This window comes from Thermobia domestica, chromosome 13 (genome assembly GCF_964235325.1).
Source record: "Thermobia domestica chromosome 13, izTheDome1.hap1.1, whole genome shotgun sequence".
Classification (NCBI taxonomy): Eukaryota; Metazoa; Arthropoda; class Insecta; order Zygentoma; family Lepismatidae; genus Thermobia; species Thermobia domestica.
The window spans coordinates 173,605,185-173,629,855 of NC_137466.1; the positions used below are offsets into that span (position 1 = coordinate 173,605,185).

Here is a 24,671-nt window from a genome sequence, read left to right on the forward strand (position 1 = left end):
CATTAAGAATTTTGTCTTTTGAAAGCGACTCTAGAATTATTATTATTATTATTAATGCTACTTTTGTATTTCGTCTTTCCTGTTATTCGAAGAAAGAGAATAGAAAGATTGTTAATGAGAAATCGATTAAGCTGCATAAATTCAAATAGAAACCTCCTGCGTGCCAGCGCATAAAATGACAAGTGAATTCCCGAGTTTTGAGTAGTAAAAGTAGCGTCTTCCAAATGATGAATGTCTCTGACAGGTCGTAAATGATAAATGGACAGCTCTGCAGGTATATACATAGTTTTGTTCTCCGTTGAAATCGAGAATTTAGAATTAACTATAGAACTTCGTTTACGTAGAGATTATCATATTATAATCTTGCCCTTCATGCTTTTGTTATATTCCTGTTTCAATTTAATACAGATTTCGTATGATCATTATCTAAAAGAAAAGAAAAAGAACTTACTCCATAGTGTGACGTAAGAAAAATATAGTTCGTGATGAATTATTCTCTTATAAAGTAAGAAAGGAACCTTTATATATATATATATATATATATATATATATATATATATATATATATATATATATATATATATATATATATATATATATATATTGTATACATTTATACATTTCGAATAGAACCCGGATCTTCCTCATGCAGAGCTGTAAGGGTAATCGTTTAATTATTGATAAGTATCAGATATCGTTCCGAATTAGGCCAAACGGCAACGCAATGTAAGTGCCAAACTCGACCAGGTTACTTTGAGTAGATTATTACATTGCTTAGGAGACACCGTAGTCCAGTGGATTCACGTCCGCGTGGTCCCGGGTTCGATTCCTAGCCGGTGCTTCCCAATTTTTGGCGCCGCCCAGCGTCGTGATGCAAACTAGGGAGTGACGTGAATAAAAGATGTGATAACCATTAGGTCTAGAAAGCTGCTGATACAGGGCGACACAGTGCGCTGACCATATGTTCGTCTGACAGATTTCGTTGGAGTTTAGTCGGGCGCTAACAGTATTTCACTGCTTAGGCACGGTCTAGCCGCGCTGGAATACCGCTTCTCGTAAGATCAGTGATGTAGCTGGGTCTGGGCAAGGGGGAGATGGCTGACAGTAGATATTCACCACCACCAGATGGTGTTGGCATTTCGGCGTCTACCCAGCGTCCTGGGGAAAGTTGGGGAGCTATTTGGAAGATGTGACCAACTTCGGTCTAGATAGCTAGCATTAACGGTGAGGGGATCCAGTGTGCTGATGATACATCACCCGAAAGGAACGAGTGCCACAAACCGACCCTGACATCCTACGGGATGTTGCGACACTTAATTAATTAATTTATTATTATTATTGTACAGTTTCTTTTTATTCTTTTCTTGCCTTGGAATGTTAATAGTGATGTATTTTAACGTTGTGCACCTTAAGTAAGTTCGTTAATGGTAACGGAACCGTAAATGTGTGTAGCGGTCGTAGGATCTATTTTTATTCAGTGTTCTTCGGGAAGAGGGTCGAAAAACATTTTGACATATCGCTTATGTTCACGGAACCGAACACTGTAGTTAATGGTTTCCAGAAGAGAACCCAAAAACGTTTTGACATTATCACTTGCAAAGATCATTAGCTAAAGCTAGTTACAAGCTGCAAACGATGTTAAGCAACTGTGAAATGAAAACTCGAGAGGGATTCGCCTACAGTGATTTTGCTGCATAAACTATTCCTCTTTTCTCCCGAATTTCGCTTCCACTTCAATATTGGGTTTTGTTCCAAAACCAGAAATGATTGTTCCCGAAAATCACTTCGGTTCCTGGACCGGAATTGATTTTCTCAGAAAATTGACTTCGGTATCGAGTCCAAAACCGCTTTTCGGGAAAATATGTTCCGGAACCTAAATCCATTATGACCATACGGATATCGGTTCCGTTACCGTTTACAACTCTGATCTTAAGTAGGTATTTATATTTCGTCTTTCTGTCTTTTTCAGTTGTTGATCGCGCACATATTCTTACGATGCTTTTGACACTGGAGGCTTAGGTTCAGTTTATGATAGATGTAGTGGTTCAGATTATACATCTTTGTACCCTTTCGAGCTGAAAAGAACTATGAAACTCTAAACTAACAATGAACTTTACAAAGCAACAATAAGGATAAACAGTTCGAGTCTACTTCTTTCTTCTGCATCATAATTTGGCCAGAGGCAAATTTTAGGATGAAGCCAACTTTATGGGGGCCCAGAATTTTATAGACATTACAAACTAAACTTGTGTTCGTTCTAATTTATCGCATTGGGCGATGGAAGATGACAGGTCCCTAGACTCTTCCAATTATATCTAAACTGCAAAACTAGATTTAAAAAAGAAGAAAAAAAAAAGAAGCGGGAATGATTATGTCTTAAAATGAGAGGAGAGAGAGCACTCAAAAAGACTTGAGGATGAATTAAAGTTAACATTTTATCCAGAATAAACGTGAATTTCTAATGATTTGTGACCTCTAATATTTCTCCTCTGGGTGTTGATATTGCTGTTCTGCATTTGATTTTACGTGAGAAACAACATTAAAGAATAGGTTTAAAGTTAAAAGGTATTAGCGCCTAATTATAAGGTACAGTTTCAGATATGCGGCACACTGGAACAGATTCTTTCAGGAAGAAAGTTTACCTTGATCACCTCATTTAGTGGTACTTGATTTTTAAATGGTACAATTTTTAAACGTTAATGTGTATTCGGTTGTACACATTGACATTTTGAATTTGTCTGCTAGGTAAGAGAAGATATACATTTTCCTACAAAATAATGAGGAAAGATTAACTGATCCTTCGTTCCCCGGATCTGATCTGATCTGATTTGATTTTAGCGTCTCTTTCAGCAGCGAGCAAGCTGCGATTCGAACGAGATGAGCTCCCACCGGGAATCGAACCAGGGTCTTCCACGTCAAAGGCGCGTATATGAACCACTTAGCCACGAGGGAGCTCGTCTGGCCATTGTTTGTGTTTCTGAATTATTTCTTGCAAGTTGTTAAAATGTATTAATGTGGTTGTTCTGTTGTATAGGAAACTATACTATATTATTAACGCATAATTTTATGTAAATACTTGCATAACAATACAGAAGCAGCATTATAATTGATGTATCATGTTGTATCACGTACTTAGTGCTAAATATTGTACGCAAAGGTAGTTCGCGGATGGGCTTTCCCCCCAACTGTGAATCATCATTCGGTAATGACACTGTTACATAAGGAAATCAATACCTGTAAAGTGAAGTGTATTGTTTGGCGTGTATTGCAAAGTAAAGTAAGTATATTGTTTATGATTCTTGCTTTGTTTAGTGTGTCGCTTATATATTTACAGTTGTTTGCTGAGAGTATATAAATAATAATGAGAACGTTCGAACAATTTCCTAAACATAAATATAAAAAGCAGTTTTCGTGGCCCACATTTTGTAGAAATGTTTCAAGGAAAATATAACTGCAACTTCTCCTGATTTATGCTTGGAATATCAAATTGGCACGCAGCCTGTATATTCAGTTGCCAATGATACTGTTTGTATAAGAACCGCAGTGAGGAGTTTCGCTTAATCCAACACCAGGCTTGAAGAGAAAATGTAATCTATGCTAGTGTTTCAGGGTCTGCATTTTGTTAAAAACCGGTAATTTCCTTTGCATATAGCTTATCATACCTTATATATGCATTACTTTGATTGTGACTGCGAATATGCTTATATTCTCAAGTTGATGTTAAGCTTAACGCGTTACGAAGAGCTGACTCTGCCCCCCCCCCCCCCGTTCCCGTTTCGTCTTGCTTGAAAACATGTTTTTGTCGCGTACCAAGACAAAATGGAAGACTGGAATAAAGTCATATAAAATGAAATCATCATTTTGCGTTCTACGATTATTTCTTGTAGGCTAAAGGAAATGGATGATAATGAAAATGTGGAGGGAGGTGGGAAGTTTCCGAGAACACTCGCGAACACAATGTTGTCTACCGCAAACTTACATGGCCTGGGGTCGAATCAGGAACACTTTGCATCAAAGGTGAGCACACTACCACTCATCTTGCTCTCAAGTTCATAGAAATTGAAGCTCTCACTTCGGCATAAAACGTATAGAGTTTTAAACAAAGAAAAACGGCATGTTTTTTTTTTTTCAAAACGCTTTTTAAATACATGAATCGTCGTTTTATTTCTAAACAAGTTTTTTTTTTTCCTAGACAAATATGAGAAGTGTCTATAAAACAAATCGAAAACAAAATGGTGCTTGAAATGTGCTGAGGCTAGTATTAGTAGATTTACACAGTAAATACAAAACAGCAATGAAATTTGAACCTACACCCCTTATATTTGTGTAACCCAATTTAATGAAAAAGTGATTGTTTTAGTGTTATTATTTTTTTCCATTTCAATCACATTAACAAATTGCGAGTTCTGAAAATTAATTAAAGCAGTATTCAAAAACACAAGCTCATTATTATTTCTACATTAGTAGAAATAATAATGTTTACACTACACTATAGACTAAAGAAAACATATCATTTCAATCACAAAGTATATTTTTTGAAGTTTCTAAAAATTCAGATGAAAAATGGAACCATAATAATTCGTTATTTTGTCTAGATTTTTTTCTATAAATTATGTAACTGAAATAAAAATATTCTGTAAAAAAGAATTTATCGTTCTAGAGGCTAGCAAGAAACTGAAAACAAATTACTATCGGATTCATATTGCAAAGTGTTAAAAAGAAAGAAAAATAAGGGGACATGTCTTCTTTCGTTCTGCTACTGCTTGGTCAACACATTAGCAGCTGTTTCCAAATACAGAATATCACTTTCGATGTTTCGCTACTAAAATGAGAGAGAGTATGGATATTTTGAGTATTTCCTGAAACTGACAATTTTACCTAGATCTACCGTCATAGATGGAGGAAAAATAATGAAAAATGAAATGAAATCTTTGTTTTACGTCCCACAGTTATGCCGGTTAGGCTAAAGGAGACGATGATGATGAGAGATGCGTAAAATGGTGGAATGAAGAAAGTGGGAGAACCCCGAGAAAACCCACAAGCACGGTGTTTATCCACCACAAAGTCCACACTGCACGAGCTGGTATCGAAGCAGGGACCCCAAGCACCGGAGGTGAACGCTTAGGGAAAATAATGAATTTGCCGTATAGTCCTGAAGCCATTAACATTTGTGTATGCAAGTCATTGCAGGGAGGATATTATTGTTGGGTTGGTTAATTGGATACATAAGAAGGATAAAAATCTTGGGTGGACACTCCTCACCCCGCACACTTTTTCAAGAATAACGTCATTCAAAATGGCTACATGATAACCCTGATACAGCTTAAAGTATCCGAATGGAACGTCCTAGAGACCGAAAAATGAAGTAAATCTACCAGTATTCTATGTATCCTAGTAATGTGAACCAAGATAGTTAATTTTGAAGGTACATTAGAATCGAAAATCACCCCACCATTTTGGAAAATGGCATGCAGAATGCCATACTTTGCGTCTCTCGTATGAGGAGACTATAGTAACAATATTGATGTCCAAAGAGTACATTTTCCATATCGATAAATTCAATAAACATGGCATAAGAATAAAATTTGCCTAAGAATACGTTCAGAATCTTTAGGAGAACATTCAAAGAAGCTGTGAAACAAATGGTCGACCCTTGGATCTTGTGATGAAATAGATAATGTGTATGTAGCAAAAGAAATAGCTACGTCTCCAAATGTTTTTTTGTCCTTTGTTACCACCTTCCTCAAATAGTTCATTGCATCAGTGATAAAGCAAGTGCTGCCCTCAGGATGGCAAATAGCACCGTTGACATCTTCATTTAGCACGGATTCGAATTCCTGCATAAATGATCTTTGCTTTTACAAGAAGTCCATGTTTATCAAAAAGTGTACAAGAATCAGAAAGTTCGCAGTGGAATAATTGTTCAAGTCCATACCCTCGCGGTTGAGCTATTTCAGTGATCTTGTTTATTGCTAGTTTTTGACTTGATGTTGGTACATTTTTGTTTTTCTTCACTGTTAGTAATCACTTTCTTTATTGAACGAAATATTGCAAATTTTATGTGGTGTATAGTATCCTAGATGCAAGCAGTCTTCTCAATATAACGTTTTAATCTGTATTATATTTAATCACTTATGAAGCAAATACTGAGAATTTGTTCCTTGGCTTTATCAGCCACCGCAACTTGAGTGACTGAAGTATTACCACTACCAAAGGTTAAGGGCGTAGATCCGAGGATCGTGGTGGCCATAGCTTGACCAAACCCCGGCCATCCACCACTGGGGAAATGTTGTATGCAGAAACTCACGAACAATGTTGGCGTGGTGTGGAGGAGCGCCTTCATGTTGAGAGATGACACCTTTTGGAAATAGTGACATTGCATACAATTCCAATATGTCAATGTAGTTGTTTGCCGTCACAGTCTGCTCCGCAAAGAAAAATGGTCATATCACATTATTATGCATTAGGCCACACCACACATTTACTTTAGGGGTGTTACGTTCGTGCTAAACGTATAGGCACGAGAATTTTCAGCAGCCCATATTCGCATGTTATGGCGATGAACATATCCACAGACATGGAATGTCACCTCATCACTAAACACAATCTTCTGAAAAAAAAAATCATCATTATCGATCTCATGAAGAATATCTATAGCAAATGCGAATCGTTTGGGTCTATCCGCCGGTTTGATAGCGTCCAACAACTGCACTTCGTAACCTGAAAAGCGTAGACGTTTCTTTAGCACCTTATGATTTGTAGTTTTGCTTAGGTGTAATTGTTGAGCACAGGCACGCACATATATTTTTTAGGGCTCCTTAGGCTGCTCTCCCGTATAGCTTCTACAGACTCGTCACTTACCGATGGCCTACCAGAACAAGGTATGTCCAACAAACTGTTGGTATCCTTCAATTGCTTATCCCACAGAATAATGTTATTCCTATGTAGTGACGCTTCGTTGTACACGCGACGATATTCCCGTTGTATTTAGTCATGGATTCGAATTAAGCAAGCTACAGAACACACTGAACTTTTCTCTGTACCGTTCACATCTCGACTGGCGTGAGCGTGGGCTGCTCCGTTGCTGCACAGTTCGTGGTGTTGCGACATCATTTGTGCGCGCACATACATGCACATCACACTCCGGAAACTTTTCCGGATACCTTTCCTTTTATTTGGTGAAGATTTCACATTTCTATCTTCTTTTGTTGCTTTCCTATGACCGGTCAGGAGTGCACCATGACTTTACGGACACACTGTATTAGCCTATAGGTACTATACTAATCTGCATATAGTCCTGAAAAATTGGGGGTGAGGAGTGTCCAGCCAAGATTTTTATCTTTCTTATGTATCCAATTAACCAATCCAATAATAATTTCCTCCCTGCGATGACTTGCATACAGAAGTGTTAATGGCTGCTGGAGTGGTATGTTTTATAACTAATTACCATGCAAGAGTTACAAAATCGAAAACTGTGCAGATTACAATCCAATATTCATGTTTAGGGTGTTACATTCGGTGTTTTATACATACATACATACATATATATATACATACATATATATATATATATATATATATATATATATATATATATATATATATATATATATATATATATATATATATATATATATATATATATATATATATAATATTGTACTATCAGGATACCATTCTTCGCATGGGGAGAATATGTTTCATTTTGGACATGAACTACAAATAGGGGATGCATTTGGATTTAAACGGCATCGAAGTATCACTCTTTATCTCAGCGACCCAGAAAACTATTGATTCGACACTAATATCTGTGATTTTCAATCATATATCCTGCCTCTCCTTCCTAAGTTGTACCGTCAGAGTGAAATGATAAAAAAGATCGCACGCCCGAACTTCATCTATGTTGAAAATTTGATCGAGATCGGTCTGGTGATTCAAGAAATGAAATGAAATCTTTAAGTTTTATGTCTCGTAGTTATGCCGGTGATGGTGATGATCATAAATTGATCCAATGGAGGAATGAAGAAAGTGGGCGGAAACAGGAGAACCCCGAGAAAACCCACGCACACGGTGTTTGTCCACCACAAAGATCACTTTGCTACGAGCTGGGATCGAACCAAGAATCTCATGCAGTCAGATGTGAACGCTCTACCATTGAGCCATCGCGTAGTGGTTAAAGAGTTATTAAGTCACAAACCTAGTGACTTTCATTTATATATATGTATGTAGATAAATATTTTTTACAATATACGTAGATGTAAGGTGACTCATTTATTTTGAAACTATTTGGTAACTTTTAAACTACTGAATAAAAATCAATGAAATTTTTGTAACATGAAAATATTGACAGCAGGACATTGCTTGAAGTGTTCTGCAATACCATCCGATTAACAATGTTGCCAAATCAACATAAGATTACACTTTCTCAAATGGCACTACGTCAGGTTATTCCATATTTCATATCTACATGTGAACCGAAAACTTCCATGGAAACTAAGAACAATATTACATGTATCCGTAAATATTCACATTTTAGAGGTATCTACAACAATAATAACGCGAGTGAGACGGATATATCGGTGCTCATCAGAAGTACCTTACTGTCGAATACCATGATCATGATATGAACTTATTTCTAACATATAAGTGAGAACAAAGTTACAAGGCATTGAATTTTTTTTTTTTCTAATAGGTTTTGTGTTGAAAAGGTGCTAGATAAGTGTCACATCCAATTATACGATTTCCTATAAACGTAAAAATGATATAGATGTTACAGTAATTTTATATCTCATCAATCCGTTCTGGAGATACGATGAAAAGTGATAGTTAGCAACACTGCTCAAAATTGTGTAATTACAAGCACTTGTAATTACGGCTACCAAAAATTATTACTGTTATGTCTATATAAAATAGACGAAAACAACTTCCTACAACTACGCCATTTTAAGCAGTAAGAAATCTCTACCCGTACTTACCATATCACGGGAATGGGCACATGATATCAAATTGCTGTAAACGGCATTATGATCTTATTTCTGGTGTGGTTTGATTGGATTTAAGTTTAGCCTCCCGTTCAGCAGCAAGACAATATGAGACGTAGACCAGGGCTGGCGTGAGGGGGGGATCGAGCCGTGCCACTGCCCAGGGCGGCAAGTCTAATGGGCGACTAAAATTGAAAAAGAAAAGACGACTCACATTCAGGAAAATACTCATTGAGGAAATTCAGAGCATTTTCCCTTATTTTCAATTATCAAACTTCTTGCCACAAGCATCTCGTTCATTTCCCTTACAGCGGCGTAGATAAGATTTTCAGCTAGGGTGGGTAAGATCATCAAGGTGTCTTTTATATTTTTTTCTATTCAGCAATGTTCTAACGCTCCACTCCAAGTATGCAAAAGATACATTCCCAATTGAGAGCCATGGGAGGACAAAATAAATGCCACCATTACTTAGGTAAAGATGTCCAAAATGAAATTATTCAGATTCTTAGTGAGCAAATAAAAAGAAAAATACTGTCTTTTTTTAAAGCCGCAAAATATTATAGTGTAATACTAGACTGCACGCCAGATGTTTCTGGTACAGAGCAAATGACAATAATCGTTCGTTTTGTAAAAATTACATACAGTAATAGAGAATGCCTTGTAAAAATTTGCGAACACTTTCTTGGTTTTGAAGCGGTACAGACAACCCTAGTCTAGGACTGACAGAAGTAATAAATAAACAGGTAAAGGAAATGAACATTCCTATCGAAGTCATAAGGAGTCAAGGATATGACAATGGTTCCAATATGAAAGGCAAACAGTCAGGTATTCAGAAGAGAAGTTTAGAAATAAATTCCCGAGTCTTCTATGTTTCTTGTAGTAGTCATTCACTAAACCTTGTCGCTAAAACGATGCAGCCAGAGCATTTCAGTACGCCGTTTCATTTCTTTCTTTCTTTTCTTATTCTTTTTTCTTTCTTTCTTTTTTTTTTGTATAGTTAAAAAAGTTCTTTGTGCATCGGTTCAACATTAGGCCATACTAAAAAAACATGTTAGCAGTCTCACTTGAAGACCATTAAGCACCACAAAGTGGGAAAGCAGAATTGATGCTCTGACTCCATTTAAATATCGAAGAGGAGGTTTATGATGCTTTGCTTCAAATAAGTAATGACAATAGAACAGAAAGAATGGTCGCCCACGATACTCTGTGTATAGCAAACCAGCTGCATAACTTTACTTCACTTTGCTCACTCGTTATCTGGTATGATTTTTTACTCCACATAAACATAGTAAGCAAAAGTCTCCAAATTATTGATTCTCATGTGGTGGATTTAGTCAGGATTCTTGACATATTTGAATACCTCTAGAGGACCAGAAATGATGCAAAGTTTCAATTTTACTTAGTTGATATGATGGAGTTGGCATTAGCATTAAATATGGATGACCCACAGATTGGTAATACAGTAAAAGCTCGAAGTCGAAAGAAGGAGAGATAGTTTCAGTACGAGGCAGAGGATGGAGCTATTGAAGATCCACAAACGAGATAGAAGATCGATTTTTATTACAAAGTTCTAGACATGATTATGTTAGCTGTAAGAGAAAGGTTTGAATAACTTAAACATCACAGCGAGTATTTCGATTTTCTTTACGATATAAGTAATCATAAAGATATGCCACCTGAGCTTTTGTCTGAAGAGGCACTAAAATTGCCGGCATTTAGCACACGAAAAATCGAAAGATATTAACCCCAGTGATTTGAAAGATGAACTGAAAATGTTATCCGCTATAATTAAGCCTAAAAATTCACCAAAAGAAACTTTAAAATTAATTAAGGAACATGACTTTGCTCCCAATGTCAGTGTTGCATTTAAGATTTTGTTAATCTTACCGGTAACAGTGGCAAGTGGATAAAGAAGTTTTTCGAAACTAAAGTTTATTAAAAACTATCTACTTCTTCTACGTCTGAAACACCCTTGAATGGTATAGCGATAATATCAATAGAACACGAATTGGCTGAAACATTGTACTACGCGAATGTTGTAAAGGAATTTGCTCATACCAAAGCAAGAAAAGTTTCTTTCAATTAAGGTATGTTAATTTATGTATCTCTATTGTGTTTTAGTACATCATAAGGCTTAGGCTAATCACTTAGTTTTGCCGTAATACCTGATTCACTATATTATCTTCATGCTCCATACTCTATTGGAAACACCTTTTGATATAAAATAAGCTTAAAAATTAAAATTCTTAGTTGTGACAAAAGCTCATTTTATAAAAAATTTTATATTATGTGTGCGCTGCTGTATATCACAGATATAACGCTATCCATCACTACAGATATACAGCATACTGAATATTGTCATCTATGGAGTCGTTTAGATGTTACGTAAGCATTCGAGAGAGGTAGTTCAATTTTTTGTTTACTTTTCCGTTTCATACATGTTTTTAAACGGGACATCCTACTTTTTCGTTACACCTGAACATCTGTCAAAATAAGGTTTGCAGATTAAAGGGGCGGCATGTGAAAGTACTGCCTAGGGCGGCAAAACTGCTAGCGCCGGCCCTGACGTAGACCTACAGCTTAACGTAGGATCTAACCACATGAGCTCCAGCTGGGAATCGAACTCGGCTCTCCCACGCCAAAGGCGATGGTATAATAAAAGAGCTTGAGTCAATAGAACAAAATCTTACGCCCCTTCTCACAGTATAAAGTACTCCTGACAGACCGAGAACGTTTTATATTTTCTAATATTGAGATTATGGATGTTGTCAAATTCAATACGTTTCTATTCCACATCTGAAAATTTCAATAAATCGAAGATCAAATTATGGTATTCATTTACATTTTTCCTAGATCAATTAAGAACATGTTTTATTTTTTGTGACCAAATATCTGGACATAGAATTTAGAAATAAAATATTAAAATTGTGTTTGCGATGTAGTATAATTATTAATTAAGATATTTTTCATTCCATCAAAACTTTTTTTTTTCCTTTCCACCCACCAATGTCAGTACTTTTTTTTTCACCGAAAGTTCTAGTCCTAGTGATAACTATATTCAAAAATCCATTTGAATCGGTTTACCTGTTTTCACATGGTTCAATGAAAAACTAAATCCTTCTCATTTTTATATAATAGATAACATCTATATACCGTGCTTACAGCCAAGTCCGTAGCCAACTAAAAATGTAGGGGAGCCCGGTAGAAGTTGGGAGGATCGATCCAACCATACCGTTCATTTGCAAGCCTACCATGAAAATTTTAGGGGGTCCCCTAGATCTCCGTGGATACGGGCCTGCTTACGGCTGTAGAGAAAACTTGTAATAAAGGTTTCAAGCAGTCAAAAACGCCTTTGTTTTTAATTTTGTTCTACTTATAGATAAAAGCGTAACTAATATTTTCCAAATATAGATAGGTCAAGTTTTCTTTATGCAAGACTGCACAGTCGTGATTAAAAAAAAAAAAAAATGAATATGACTGAAAACTTTTAGAATCTCAATCAAATTAAGCATTTTTCGTCTCTTCGAAGCTGTTTTTTTTCCTAACAAAATACAAATTCTGTTCAAAATCGAGATCTGTTCTAGTGGAATAATTTTCGTGAACGATTACATCAATTTTCGATGGAGCATAATTTTCTTCTTCTTCTTCTTCTTCTTATTATTATTATTATTATTATTATTATTATTATTATTATTATTGATTCTTTGTCGTGAGGTAATTAGGAGAATTAAGAATTCGTGAATCTTTAGAAGGTCAGAAATAACGTTGATGGCTCTGATGTATTGACCACACAGTATCCATACCTTTGATGCGTGAAGTCTCTGGTATCGATTTTCGGCCATGTAAGCTTGTGGTGGACAATATCGTTCTTGTGGGTTTTCTCGGGGTACTTCCGTTTCCTTCCATTTTTCATTTCACCAATTCTTCCATCATTATTCACTTTCTTTAACCCTTTAATTGGCAAGCATTGATAGCAGTACCATTAAAATATTTAATTTGTTTTTATGGTTAAACCATGTCTTCCTGATCATAATTTCGTAATTTTTAAAGTATTTTTGTAGTTGATTACAAAATACAGGATGTCTATTTCAAAGCAACATTGCCGTAAAATAGATCTTATATGTTGCTACTGAGCAGCATTGCTCTATTATGGTCAAATATAGGAATATTTTCAGTAATTACTTGTAGCAGTAGTTTCGTTGAATTATTTTCCTACAGAGCAAGACACCACAAATAATAATAATAATAATAAACTTTCACGGAACGTAGGAGGTAAAGCTTCTACAATACTAAATTTGACTGTTCCCTGTTGAAGAAGATAAGAAATATCTAAACTAGCGACCCGCAAATCATGTGCATGAATATTGTATGAAAGCAATAATACCAATTAAATGATCACTGAAGTTATAATTCTTGCGGATAACGCAATATAATGCATTGTTTCTTGTAAGCAACACTCAAATAAAGGGTTAATTATCGTCTCCTTTAAACTAAAGGGCATAATTATGGGACGTTAAACTCAAAGATTTCATTTCATTTCACACAGTATCCATTAAATACCATTTGACCGACCATATCCCTTTGTGTATTGTTACAAACTTTCAAAGAGTACGACCAAGGTTTCCAAATTCGAATATTCCTTTTTTTTTTTTTTTTTTTTAACGTACCCGCGTTTATGAACAACGAAACTCTTCATTGATTAGCAATAACTTTTGGCTCTTACATACATGAGAGCTTCAGCGAAGCATATGTAGATTTGCTGCGAGAGAAGGATGTTTACTTGCAAGAAAAGGTAACAAGGTATACTGTATATACAGTATGTGTGGCGAACGTCGACTCTGTTTGTGGGAGTGGGAGTCGTTTTGTAATGTGTGGTTGTTAACGATAATTGAATGAACAAGAGCCATGCAGTGGGGAAAGGGAACTCCTGTCACCTGACTGGCTGCAGTCTTAGGTTATTTGCAAAGTGTGTTGTGTGTAGATGTTGCCACCTTTGTAAAATTTTACCTGTAGCGCGGAAGTGTATAAATGTGGTAGTATAGTTAGTACGGTGTTTTCTCTCCATTGGAAGGACTTTGTTCGGTTCTCAGTAAGGGCAGGATTTATTTGTACTCTCATTCATATTGCAATCCAGGGTTTCACTTAGCTTCTGTTGAATAGAGGCAATCTAGGGAATGAGTACAGCCAGAGTGTTGTGCTGAGGGTTAGAGTGTGATTCTATTAGTACCGAGTTCTCGTGAGTTTGGAGCCTTCACTTTATACTACCCGTTAGCGACCTTTGGCAACCACGGGTCCAGGATTACATCAAGGCAGGGCCTAAACCATAGTTTACCGCTTTATCCAGTGTAAAGAAAGTAGAATTGAAACCCATTTTATCCAGTGTATGCCTGAGCGTCAAGGGGGGGGGGGCTATAATCTCTATAGTGCTTCCCTTAGGAGGTACGCTCCTAAACTTTGGCCTGTCTCGAATAGGGGACGTACTCGCTTTGTACGTATATTCTGTGAAAAGCGAAGTTCTTAGTTCGTTGAACTACTTTCAAATATACGTCTTAGTTATTTTCATCTCGAGTAGTTATAAGTCTATTAAGTAACAGATATAATTATTTAAATTGTGTTAATGATTCTGTATACACTTACGGGGCACTCGGTCGAAAAAGTGTAAAAACCTTTTTCAAGGCAGCCATCCTAAATGAGGTTTTCCTGGGTTTTCTTCAGTCCCACCAGGCAAATGCCGGAGTGGTACCTAATATATAAGTCCCAGGCCGCTTCCTTCCTTCCCCAATCCTTTCTCCTTTCCTTTTCCCCCTATAGTGTGCTCGCCGAGGGACGTCATTCCTCATATGTGATGGGCTAAAGCCCAGAAATCCTAAACCACGCAGTAACATAAAGTGACTAGGCATGTCTGCTGTAGAGAAATATATTTGTCGTTGTTATACGGTGAGGAATTCAAGAGGTAGTTTCTCAGTTGTGAATACAGGGTGGTCCAAAAGTAGGTGTACACCCTTTCATTGATCAACTATAACATTCTAGCTTAAGAGTGTGCTTCCGCTTTTCTGAGCTTAAGATGTAAGTAAAAGAGCTTTAAAAACAAATAATAAAGAAATTAAGTCTACCTGATGGATAACAATAAGAAATGATATAAAAAGCAATGCGTTGATCAATACGGGACTGTATACCTACTTTTGGGCCACCCTGTACAATAACACGCAGGCACGTACTTAACTTTATTGTTATATGCAACTTCTGTGACTTGTTGAGCAAAAAGATAGATGCAAAACCCAACCGGCTTAATTTCACTGCAAATGTAGGGAATGTAGGGGTATTGTGGAAATGCTGCATGTGCTGAGCAAGCAAAGATACCTCTAGAGACCACACAATATATAACGAAAAACCAGCACACCATAACCCATCATGTGAACTCACCAGTGTATGAATACATAAATGCTGGACAACTTTTCACCACCGATAGCTTCTCTAGTGCACTGTAGCTACACTGGTTTAATCCTTTGCATTATCAAACCTGTGCTCTTGTATATCGTAACGATAAGTGTGTTTTCGTAGGCATACTCACGGACTTTTCCTGTGGCAACAGAACTTTCTGTATTGATCAAGCGTCGGAAGGGAGTTTGAAAAAATAAGTGATTTAAGATTTATCGATTTAGGTCTGTAAACTAGAAATAATAATAATAATGAGATACAATGTGCCGACTATATATTATCTATCGAAAAGCCTTTACACATCCTTCTCGCCTCTCGTCTTCAAATAGGGGAGTATGACAAGTGCGTCGTCCATTTTGATATCGTCAACCTTTCCTCCGACCTTATGAGGAAACTTTGATGAAGCCCATTTTCTAACAGAGTACCTCGCTCTCCATACTACCAGGGCAATTGAGCGTATTCCGCTCGGAAGATACACACATTGAACTTGGCCTTCCAAATCTCCAGTCTTATTTCTAACGAGTACTCATGGAACATATTGTGACTACGGCTGACTGCCAAGTAGTCTTCGGCAACGACCATCACACAGTAAAACAAAAGGCCCCGCATAGTGTAGTTGCTAATGCTCTCACCTTCGGTGCTAGCGGCTCCGGGTTCGACCGTAAAAGTGTAAAAAGCTTTTTCAGGCCAGCCACCCTGAATGAGGTTTTCCTGGGTCTTTCTCATTCACACCAGGCAAATGCTGGGGTGGTATACCTCACTTATACGTCCCAGGCCGCTTCCTCCCTTCCCCAATCCTTTCTTCCTTACCTTTCCCCGGATAGTGTGCTCGCCGAGGGACGTTCTCTCTCAAGCGTGACGGGCTATTTAGTTAGTTAACTTTCTTTGATAATAATTCTCCTTTAGGTTAAAACCTCCAAATGTATGAGAGAGATGCAAATATCCAGTAAAGGAATTTTCTCTCATTGCTGTGCAGGTACCATTTTGTTTACAATCGTAATTTTTAAAGAAAGGATAACACGGCGAATGAGCTTTAGAAATTTTTAAACAACGTGATTGTAGAGGATCGGAACCTACTATTAACTTGGAATTCGAACCATTAATTTGTATCCCGAATAGGGTTTGAATGTTCGAATACTCGGACTGAAATGATTACATTAGCTGTGAATTTTTGGGGGACGAATTATTGAAAGAAGGATTTTTTCAAGTATGAATGTGCCTAGAAATGAACCAAAAGCTTTAGTTTAATGAAAGTTGTGCAGTGACTAAAGACGAAGAATGAGAAACGCAAATGATTAATGATGATGAAAGAGTTTAGAACGATAAATATTCCTTTTAATTCAAGTTCTAGCCCTAATTCGTTAATCTATCTCAATGAATTATAACATTATACATACCAACGATCAGATCGATTTATTCCTTTTGTTTACACACACATATTCTATCTATATTCGTCCATTTCGTGTATATCCATAATAGTCCTTTTCCATGACAACATGTCCTGTCAATAACAGCGTTCTTTCTTTTAATTACATCTAAGCTATATGCTTAATTATTGCGCCTCTGATCAATGTTGATAATATAGGTACAGATTAATTATAATAGGGATATATCGCTGTAAATGTCGCCCAGAACGGGAATTCCGTAACAGTATTACAGTGAAGGAAAGAACCCTGTGTATTTTCAAAACATTCACTTTTTGAATAGCCCTCGTACTAATTATTATTACATCAATCCCCGTATTAATTATTATTATTACATCAATATAAATATTTTTCTTTTCTCTTCTTTCTCCATATATATATATATCAATTCATTTATAACAACATTTTTCTTTTATTACCAATTACATATCATAAAACGTCGATTCACTACAAATATCATTTATGGATCTATTCAAAATTATAACTAATTGATGACTTACACAGAGTTACTCGTTAATTGTTCCTCTTTTACATTGAGCGATAACATCCATGTACAAACAACATTATTTATAATTAAGATCGTCATCTTATCAAAACAACAACAAGATCAGAAGGCAATAATTACATTTAAAAGCTTCAGTTTAAAATCAATGTCATGGATTTCAAGTTAACATAATCAAATCTCTTTTGAACATGTAAAGTAAAATAAAGGTAAACATAACATTCGGAGTTAATACAAAGATAAGATAAATTAATCACATGATAACATGTTGCACAAACATAAAGTTCAAATGAAGTATTCACAACACAACTCGTAACATCTGAGAGAATAAATTAAGAATTGTTATCCAAGTTTAATTTAGTTAACATTTCAGGGTTGAAATTTTAACCAGCTTTAGCCGTTTACCTGCTCCAGCTTTTCATATCTAAATTATATTTATCATCAATATTATTCTCAAATAAATTAATAGACGAATTTCGCGTCGAATAACCGTGGGAACCTTCGGCTGGTATGGGATTAACCCCAACCATATCAGCGGGTTTTAGTTTAAATTATGATTAACAAATGAGTCAATTAAAGTACATTGAACACCACAATCTTGGTTGTTCTCTCTTGATCCATTTCCCGTTTCGTTTATTACTTCGGTCCTATTCCGACAGTTTCTGCCATCTCGAGATCTCCAATTGAATCTGTTTTGAGTCACACTGGTATGCATGACATTGTTACTGTAATTACGTCTTCCACGAAAGTTTCTTCCGTTCGTCCAACTGTTCCTCGGATTACCATAATTCGTTCCATTTCTGCCGCTAGAATTGAATCTTCCATTAGCTCCAGTTCCAGTACGTATAACAGATCTTTCACTAATTCCAATGCCAGTATTGTCACGTGACCTCTCATCGCTGCGAAGATTTTCGGTGTTTTCATTAGTTATATTCAGGTTTCTGACAGGAATTGGATTGGGTGGATTACGATTACTTCCGCTAGGGTTCGGGAACTGATTCTCGAAGTTCTGAACTAAAATTATCAGATGATTGAAGTTTACGCATTGAGCAGACAACAGAATCTGTTGTAATTTATACGGCAATAAAATGCGTACGGAAGCGATTATTCTGGATTCGGGCTGAAACGGATTGACGAGTTTAAGTTCATTATATGCATTGATTGTAAAATCCGTAAGAGATTTATCGACCCGAGGTGAATAGTGTCGAGTTCGCACCATCGCATCGCGGTTAGCTAACAAGAAATCATTCTCATAATTTGCTAACAGAACTCGTTTGAATTCTTCGTAGGATTTTATGTGTCCACGAATGGCCTTGAACCACAAGGAACAAGGAGGAAGTAACAAATGTGGTAACAACTTCATAAACTTGGATTGGCCTATGCCCATAATCTCACATTCGTCTTCGAATTTCTCTAGAAACGAACTTGCGGTTTCGTCGTACTTACCGCTGAATTTAGTCATGGCCTTAATTTCGCTGACCTTAACATTTATTTTGCTATAATTATGTTTTTGTTGGCGTTGATAATGGTCTGGACCCCTTTCATGCTTATTTATCTCCTTTCTCCTTTTGCGATCACGACTTTGGAATCGTCTTCTGTGGTTTTCCGTAACTAAATCATCATCAGTAGAACTCTTAGAAGAAGATATCCCGTCGGTTTCTATTAATGGAGTTCTCGGGCGGTGATGCAATGTTTCCTGTTGATGATGCAATATTTCCTGTTGATTGGGAGTACCCAAAGCCTCCTTATACATAGGATCATTGTAGTCACATTCCCTCTCTTGTAACGATCTGATTCCCTCTTGTAAGTTGGATATCAGTATGCTATGTGAATTGACCTGGGCAGTAATATTCACTATCTGATTTTTTTGTTGGGCTGTAGTCGATTCCATGGCTTCAACGACTTTCTTTATCGACTCAGTTTCTAGAGTTAGTTGATCCTGTCTACCTTGCCATTTGTTACTGAATTGTTGAAACCTGGTATCAACTTCTCGCGTCATATCATTTGTAATTTTGATGGTAACCTCATCAGCTAATACTTGCAAATTTTCTTTCAAATTGTGTTGCAAGCGATCAAAATTTTCTTGTACACCTTGTACTTTATCTGCAAGAGATTTATGTTGCTCTAGTATCTGTTCTAGCTTTTCATCGTTCAATTTTTGCTGTTGATCAAATTTAGCAGTTAGTGTCTGTTCTAGCTTTTCATGGTTTGATTTCAGCTTTTGATCGTTCAATTTCTGTATCTGTTCTAGCTTTTCATCGTTCAACTTTTGTTGTTGATCAAATTTAGCATCTAGTAGTTGACTAATCGTATCAATAAGATTAGAATAAGAACGTTCGGACACAGTTACGGCATTTCCAGATATGGTTTCATTTAAAATACTGGGTACTTCTTCAATCTCGGAATCCTGCATATTGCCAATTCTTTGGATTTTCCTCCCACTTCTCAAAGTAGTGAAACTCATAAAAGTTATATATATGTATACACATAAACTCAGTTCTTACTATCCTTCAGAACTAAAGGTTTTCAGTATATTCCCGGGTCTACGGCACCAGATAGAACGATAAATATTCCTTTTAATTCAAGTTCTAGCCCTAATTCGTTAATCTATCTCAATGAATTATAACATTATACATACCAACGATCAGATCGATTTATTCCTTTTGTTTACACACACATATTCTATCTATATTCGTCCATTTCGTGTATATCCATAATAGTCCTTTTCCATGACAACATGTCCTGTCAATAACAGCGTTCTTTCTTTTAATTACATCTAAGCTATATGCTTAATTATTGCGCCTCTGATCAATGTTGATAATATAGGTACAGATTAATTATAATAGGGATATATCGCTGTAAGTTGGTGGGATGAAGGTAATGCAGAATAACAAAAGATACAAGAGAATATATATATATATATATATATATATATATATATATATATATATATATATATATATATATATATATATATATATATATATAATATCGTTTGTCTGCTATAAACTCGTTAAGTCGTGGATTCGAACCAAAGATCTCTTATACCAGAGACGAGAGTACGAGTCCATGTCTGTGCCACTATGTCTTCTTCCCTGCGAATCACCTATATTTGATATTTTGCACCTGTATGACGTACTTTTCAAGGAAGTAACTCAGAAAAGCTCCAGAAAATTATGATGTTACATGAATCAATCAGTGGTGGGACGAAAGTGATTATGTACTTGTAGGAAATGAAATAGAGCTTTATGTGAAAATGCAAGTATATTGTAGTTTCATTTAATTGGCGAATAGCATGAATAGCTATTTGCAACGTCAGTTGCTAATGCGGGATATGCTTTGTTGACATTTTCTCTTTTCTCTCTCAGAAGAACGTGAGTCAGCAGATCACATTATATTGTATGCGTATGGATGTTGAGTTGGCAGTGCTGATGGTGATCTGAAATCTTCAGAAATGTATTACGGTCTACCGTCTAAAGTATCAGTGTTTGTGTACTTGTGTACGGGAGAGTATGTTTGTATGAATGAGTGTAAGATGCAAGTGTGATATTATGAATAATACAATTTCGAGTTATGTGTGTGCGTTGTGTATGTGTAAGTGAGTCTCAACTTATTAAAATGTGACTAAAGAAATGTTTCGTGCTATGTTTATGAGGTGAATATGGCTCGTGTGGTAGATTGTCCACCCGCTGAGGACCAAGGTTCGAGTCTACCCCGATGTCTTCTCAATTCAAAGTTGCTTATGTTCAATATCATTGGCAAGAGTTTTCAAGGTTGGTACATTTACTATGCATCGCATTATAATAGCAAGAAGAGAGTAAATTGGTTCAATGGTAGAGCGGCTGACCCTGGTGTTACAGGTCGTAGCCCCTATTCCAGTTCGTTTAAGCTTGTAGTAGACAAACATCACATTCTGGCTTTTTTTTTTAACTATTATTTATTTACTGTTTCTCCCATTTCCTTCCGCTTGTTTATTGAATCTAGCTTTATCATCCCAATCTTTCCATCTAAAATGAAATGAAAATTTTCAATTTCACGTCCCATAGATGTGACTTGTAGGCTTAACGAGGTGAATGGTTATGTAATCATTGGGGAATAAAAATGTGGGAGGAAACGGGAGAACTCGGAGAAAACCCACGGATACGATGTTGGCCACCACAAATTCACATGACATTGGGTTCAACCAGAGACCCTTTGGACCAGAGTAGAGCACTCTATACCGAGTCTTTATTTTTCGGTACCTTGTGCATTATCAGTTGAAAAAGATATATGTTCATTTCTTTTTTGATTGGCCACTTGAAGTAGCAATGCTGTAAATCAGTATTTTCAACCACGAAATATTATTATTATTATTATTATTATTATTATTATTATTATTATTATTTTGAATCAATATTCCAGGTAAAAAATTTCTTGTAAGCCTTATGTCTGGAGAACTAGATATAGTGTAGAGAATCCCAAACTATCACTTAGTTCAGTATGATGTGCTTATTCCGTAAAAAAAAAAAAAAAAAAAAAAAAAAAAAAAAAAAAAAAAACGAAAATTCGATTTAGGGGCCGTTGAAAAATTTTATGGCCCTTAATCCAAAAGCTAATTATTGGCCAAGATCACAATCTTTTGATGATTTTTTTTTTTTTTTTTTTTATCATTCCTAAAATTCTTGTTGATTAATGTCACTACGTGGGTGCTGCTTTCTATTTTACCAAATCCTCAACATAGTACTTCCGTCTTTTGCTGGTCCGCGAGTATCGAAAGGTTGAAAACCACTGTTTTAGATTTTCAGCTGAGCTTTTTGGACCTAGTTTCCTAGTTGCTCATCTAAAATGATTCGGCTTGGACGCTTATTGTTATGAAAAACAATAAATATTGTAATATATATATATATATATATATATATATATATATATATATATATATATATATATATATATATATATTAAAGAGGAAAAAAGAAATATATTGTTCTGTTGAATAATTCGGAATATAGGAAATATCCTTCAAAATGTGGAAAGAGGATTATTATAATATCGATTCAATGAAATGTTGTTCGGCATCAGACTACATATTTAATGCCTGGTTTAAAATAATCCGTTAATGTACACTCTTTTTTTGAGAGCTTATTTCATTCGGTAGTTTGCAGATGTACTTAGTTTTCAGCGTCTAGCTGTCTGCATTACTGATGCTGACGCGAACCCACTTCCTTGTAAAAGGATTAGATGAAGAGCTACAAGAAGTTGCTTTAAGGCATCATATCATCATTAGTTTGGTGGGATTGAGAGGAATCTCGGTAGATTTTTCTCGATATGCTTTTAAAAACTTTACGTTCTCGTTATGTGTTTTATCAGATTTTGTCATCAATTTTTGAGTCTCAATTTTTCACCGACCTACTGCGACCTCAGCTTCATACGGTATTATTATTATTATTATATTTTTAAAATCCATTTTAATGTTATTCTGTTTTTAACTACATTAAAATCGTTTTACATTTGCAAACATGAAGCTTGTTCATGAATGATTACTACTCAAATAGTAGGCTACTTATCTTCAACATAAAATGCTGCTACTACTGAGTGATGTCATTCAAATTATTTAACGGGGCCGCGATGGCTCAGTGGTAGAGCGTTCACCTCTGGTGCTTGGGATCGCGGGTTCGATCCCAGCCCCCGCCAAGTGAACTTTGTGGTGGACAAACACCGTGTGCGAGGGTTTTCTCGGGGTTCTCCTGTTTCCTCCCACTTTCTTCATTCCACCATTTCATTTATTACTCATCATCACCGTCTCCTTTAGCCTAACCGGCATAACCGTGGGACGTAAAACTCAAAGATTTCATTTCATTTCATTTTTTCAAATTATTTAACAAGTGTTTCTTTGATTAACATATTAATTCGACTTATTATAACCATACAATATTAAATATACAGGAGACTTCCGGCTATCCGGCTAATGTGGTGGAAGGGCAGGTCGGATAACAACAACAACAAAAAAAGCTTGGATTGCTATAAATACTCATTTTCTGCCCCACCAATGACCATTAAAAATACACTTTTTATATCAGAACTAGCTGTCGTTCAAATTTTCGGTCGTTAGTACAAGCTGAATCCAAACTAGTTCTCCCATAGCCATTCTTCGATTTTCCCTTCCATTTGTTGTGCGATAATCTTGCACAGTTTTTTTGATGCATGGAAAACTACGTTTAAAAAAAATATTATAGAAAAAGTGAATCAAGAATAAAAATATTGTACACATTTTAAGATAAAATGCATAATGTCGAACTCAACAGCAGAAAACCTAAAATGATATATTGTGTACATACAGAGCTCCCTCGTTCCTAAGCGGTTAGCGTACGTGCCTTTGGCTAAGGAGACTCGGGTTCGATTCCCGATGTAAGCTCATGTGGTTCGGATCCTACGTTAAGCTGTAGGTCTACGTCTCATATAGTCTTGCTGCTGAACAGGACGCTAAACTTAAATTCAGTAGAACGTGTTTCTTGCACATTGAACCCATATTAAAAAAAAAAAAAAACAAACAAACAAACAAACATTACTCGTTATCTCTTACTGTTTTGGCTCTGTGGAGGTTAACTTTGAAACCGGAAATGGTAAATCATATTTATATCTTCTTGTTGCAATAAATGAATAAAATCAGAGGTAAAACATACTTTTGGTACTGAATCCAAATAATAATAATAATAATAACTACTTGTCGCTATCTATTGCCGTTTTCTTCATTATGCTATCAATGTTGTAACCGAAAAGTTTTAGATTATCAGCACATCTGTTTCCAACAGATAAATAAAGTCGATCCAAAACTTATTCTTGGGATGCTGAGACTGTAAAAAAAAAAAAAAAAAAAAAAAAAAAAAAAAAAAAAAAAAAAAAAAAAACCCTTTTAAAATCTCATATCGTTTTTGCTCTATGGAGATTAATATTGCAACCGGAAGTAGTAGTAAATTTCAGCTACTTCTGGTTTCCGTAGTGTGTTGTGAGTAGTGATGGTAGTTCTCTTGAGACACGGAATTGAGTGAAAAAAAAAGCTTGGCATTAGTACTTATCGTTTCTGTTCTATGGGGCTCAACGCTGTAACCGGAAATTATTAATTTCTACCATTTCCGGTTTGAATAGAAGATTAACGGATGAGATGAAACTTAACCTTGGGACATTGAATTGATTGCAAAAAACAGCTTTTGCTCTATGGGGATCAGCGTTGAAACCGGAAATGGTTGGTTTGTTCCATTTCCGGTTCGAATGGAGTGTTAACAAAGGAGATGGAACCTGTTCTTGGGATGCTTAATTCATTGCAAGAAATATTCTTTATATGTCTTACAA

General features: G+C 36.0%; 1 protein-coding gene across 4 annotated transcripts in view; it reads left to right on the top strand.

Moving 5' to 3' along the window:
* aPKC (protein kinase C iota type) overlaps positions 1-24,671 on the top strand; it is an 850,264-nt gene that overhangs the window by 43,648 nt on the left and 781,945 nt on the right. The window contains exon 1 of one of the 4 annotated variants that reach the window (XM_081736920.1): positions 20,899-21,118. The exons of the other annotated variants lie outside the window; for them this stretch is intronic. Within the exon in view, the coding sequence (XP_081593046.1) occupies positions 21,007-21,118 (112 nt within the window). The 5' untranslated portion in view covers positions 20,899-21,006. Of the gene's footprint in view, positions 1-20,898; positions 21,119-24,671 lie in introns of those variants that run through there. 4 annotated transcript variants of the gene reach the window in all.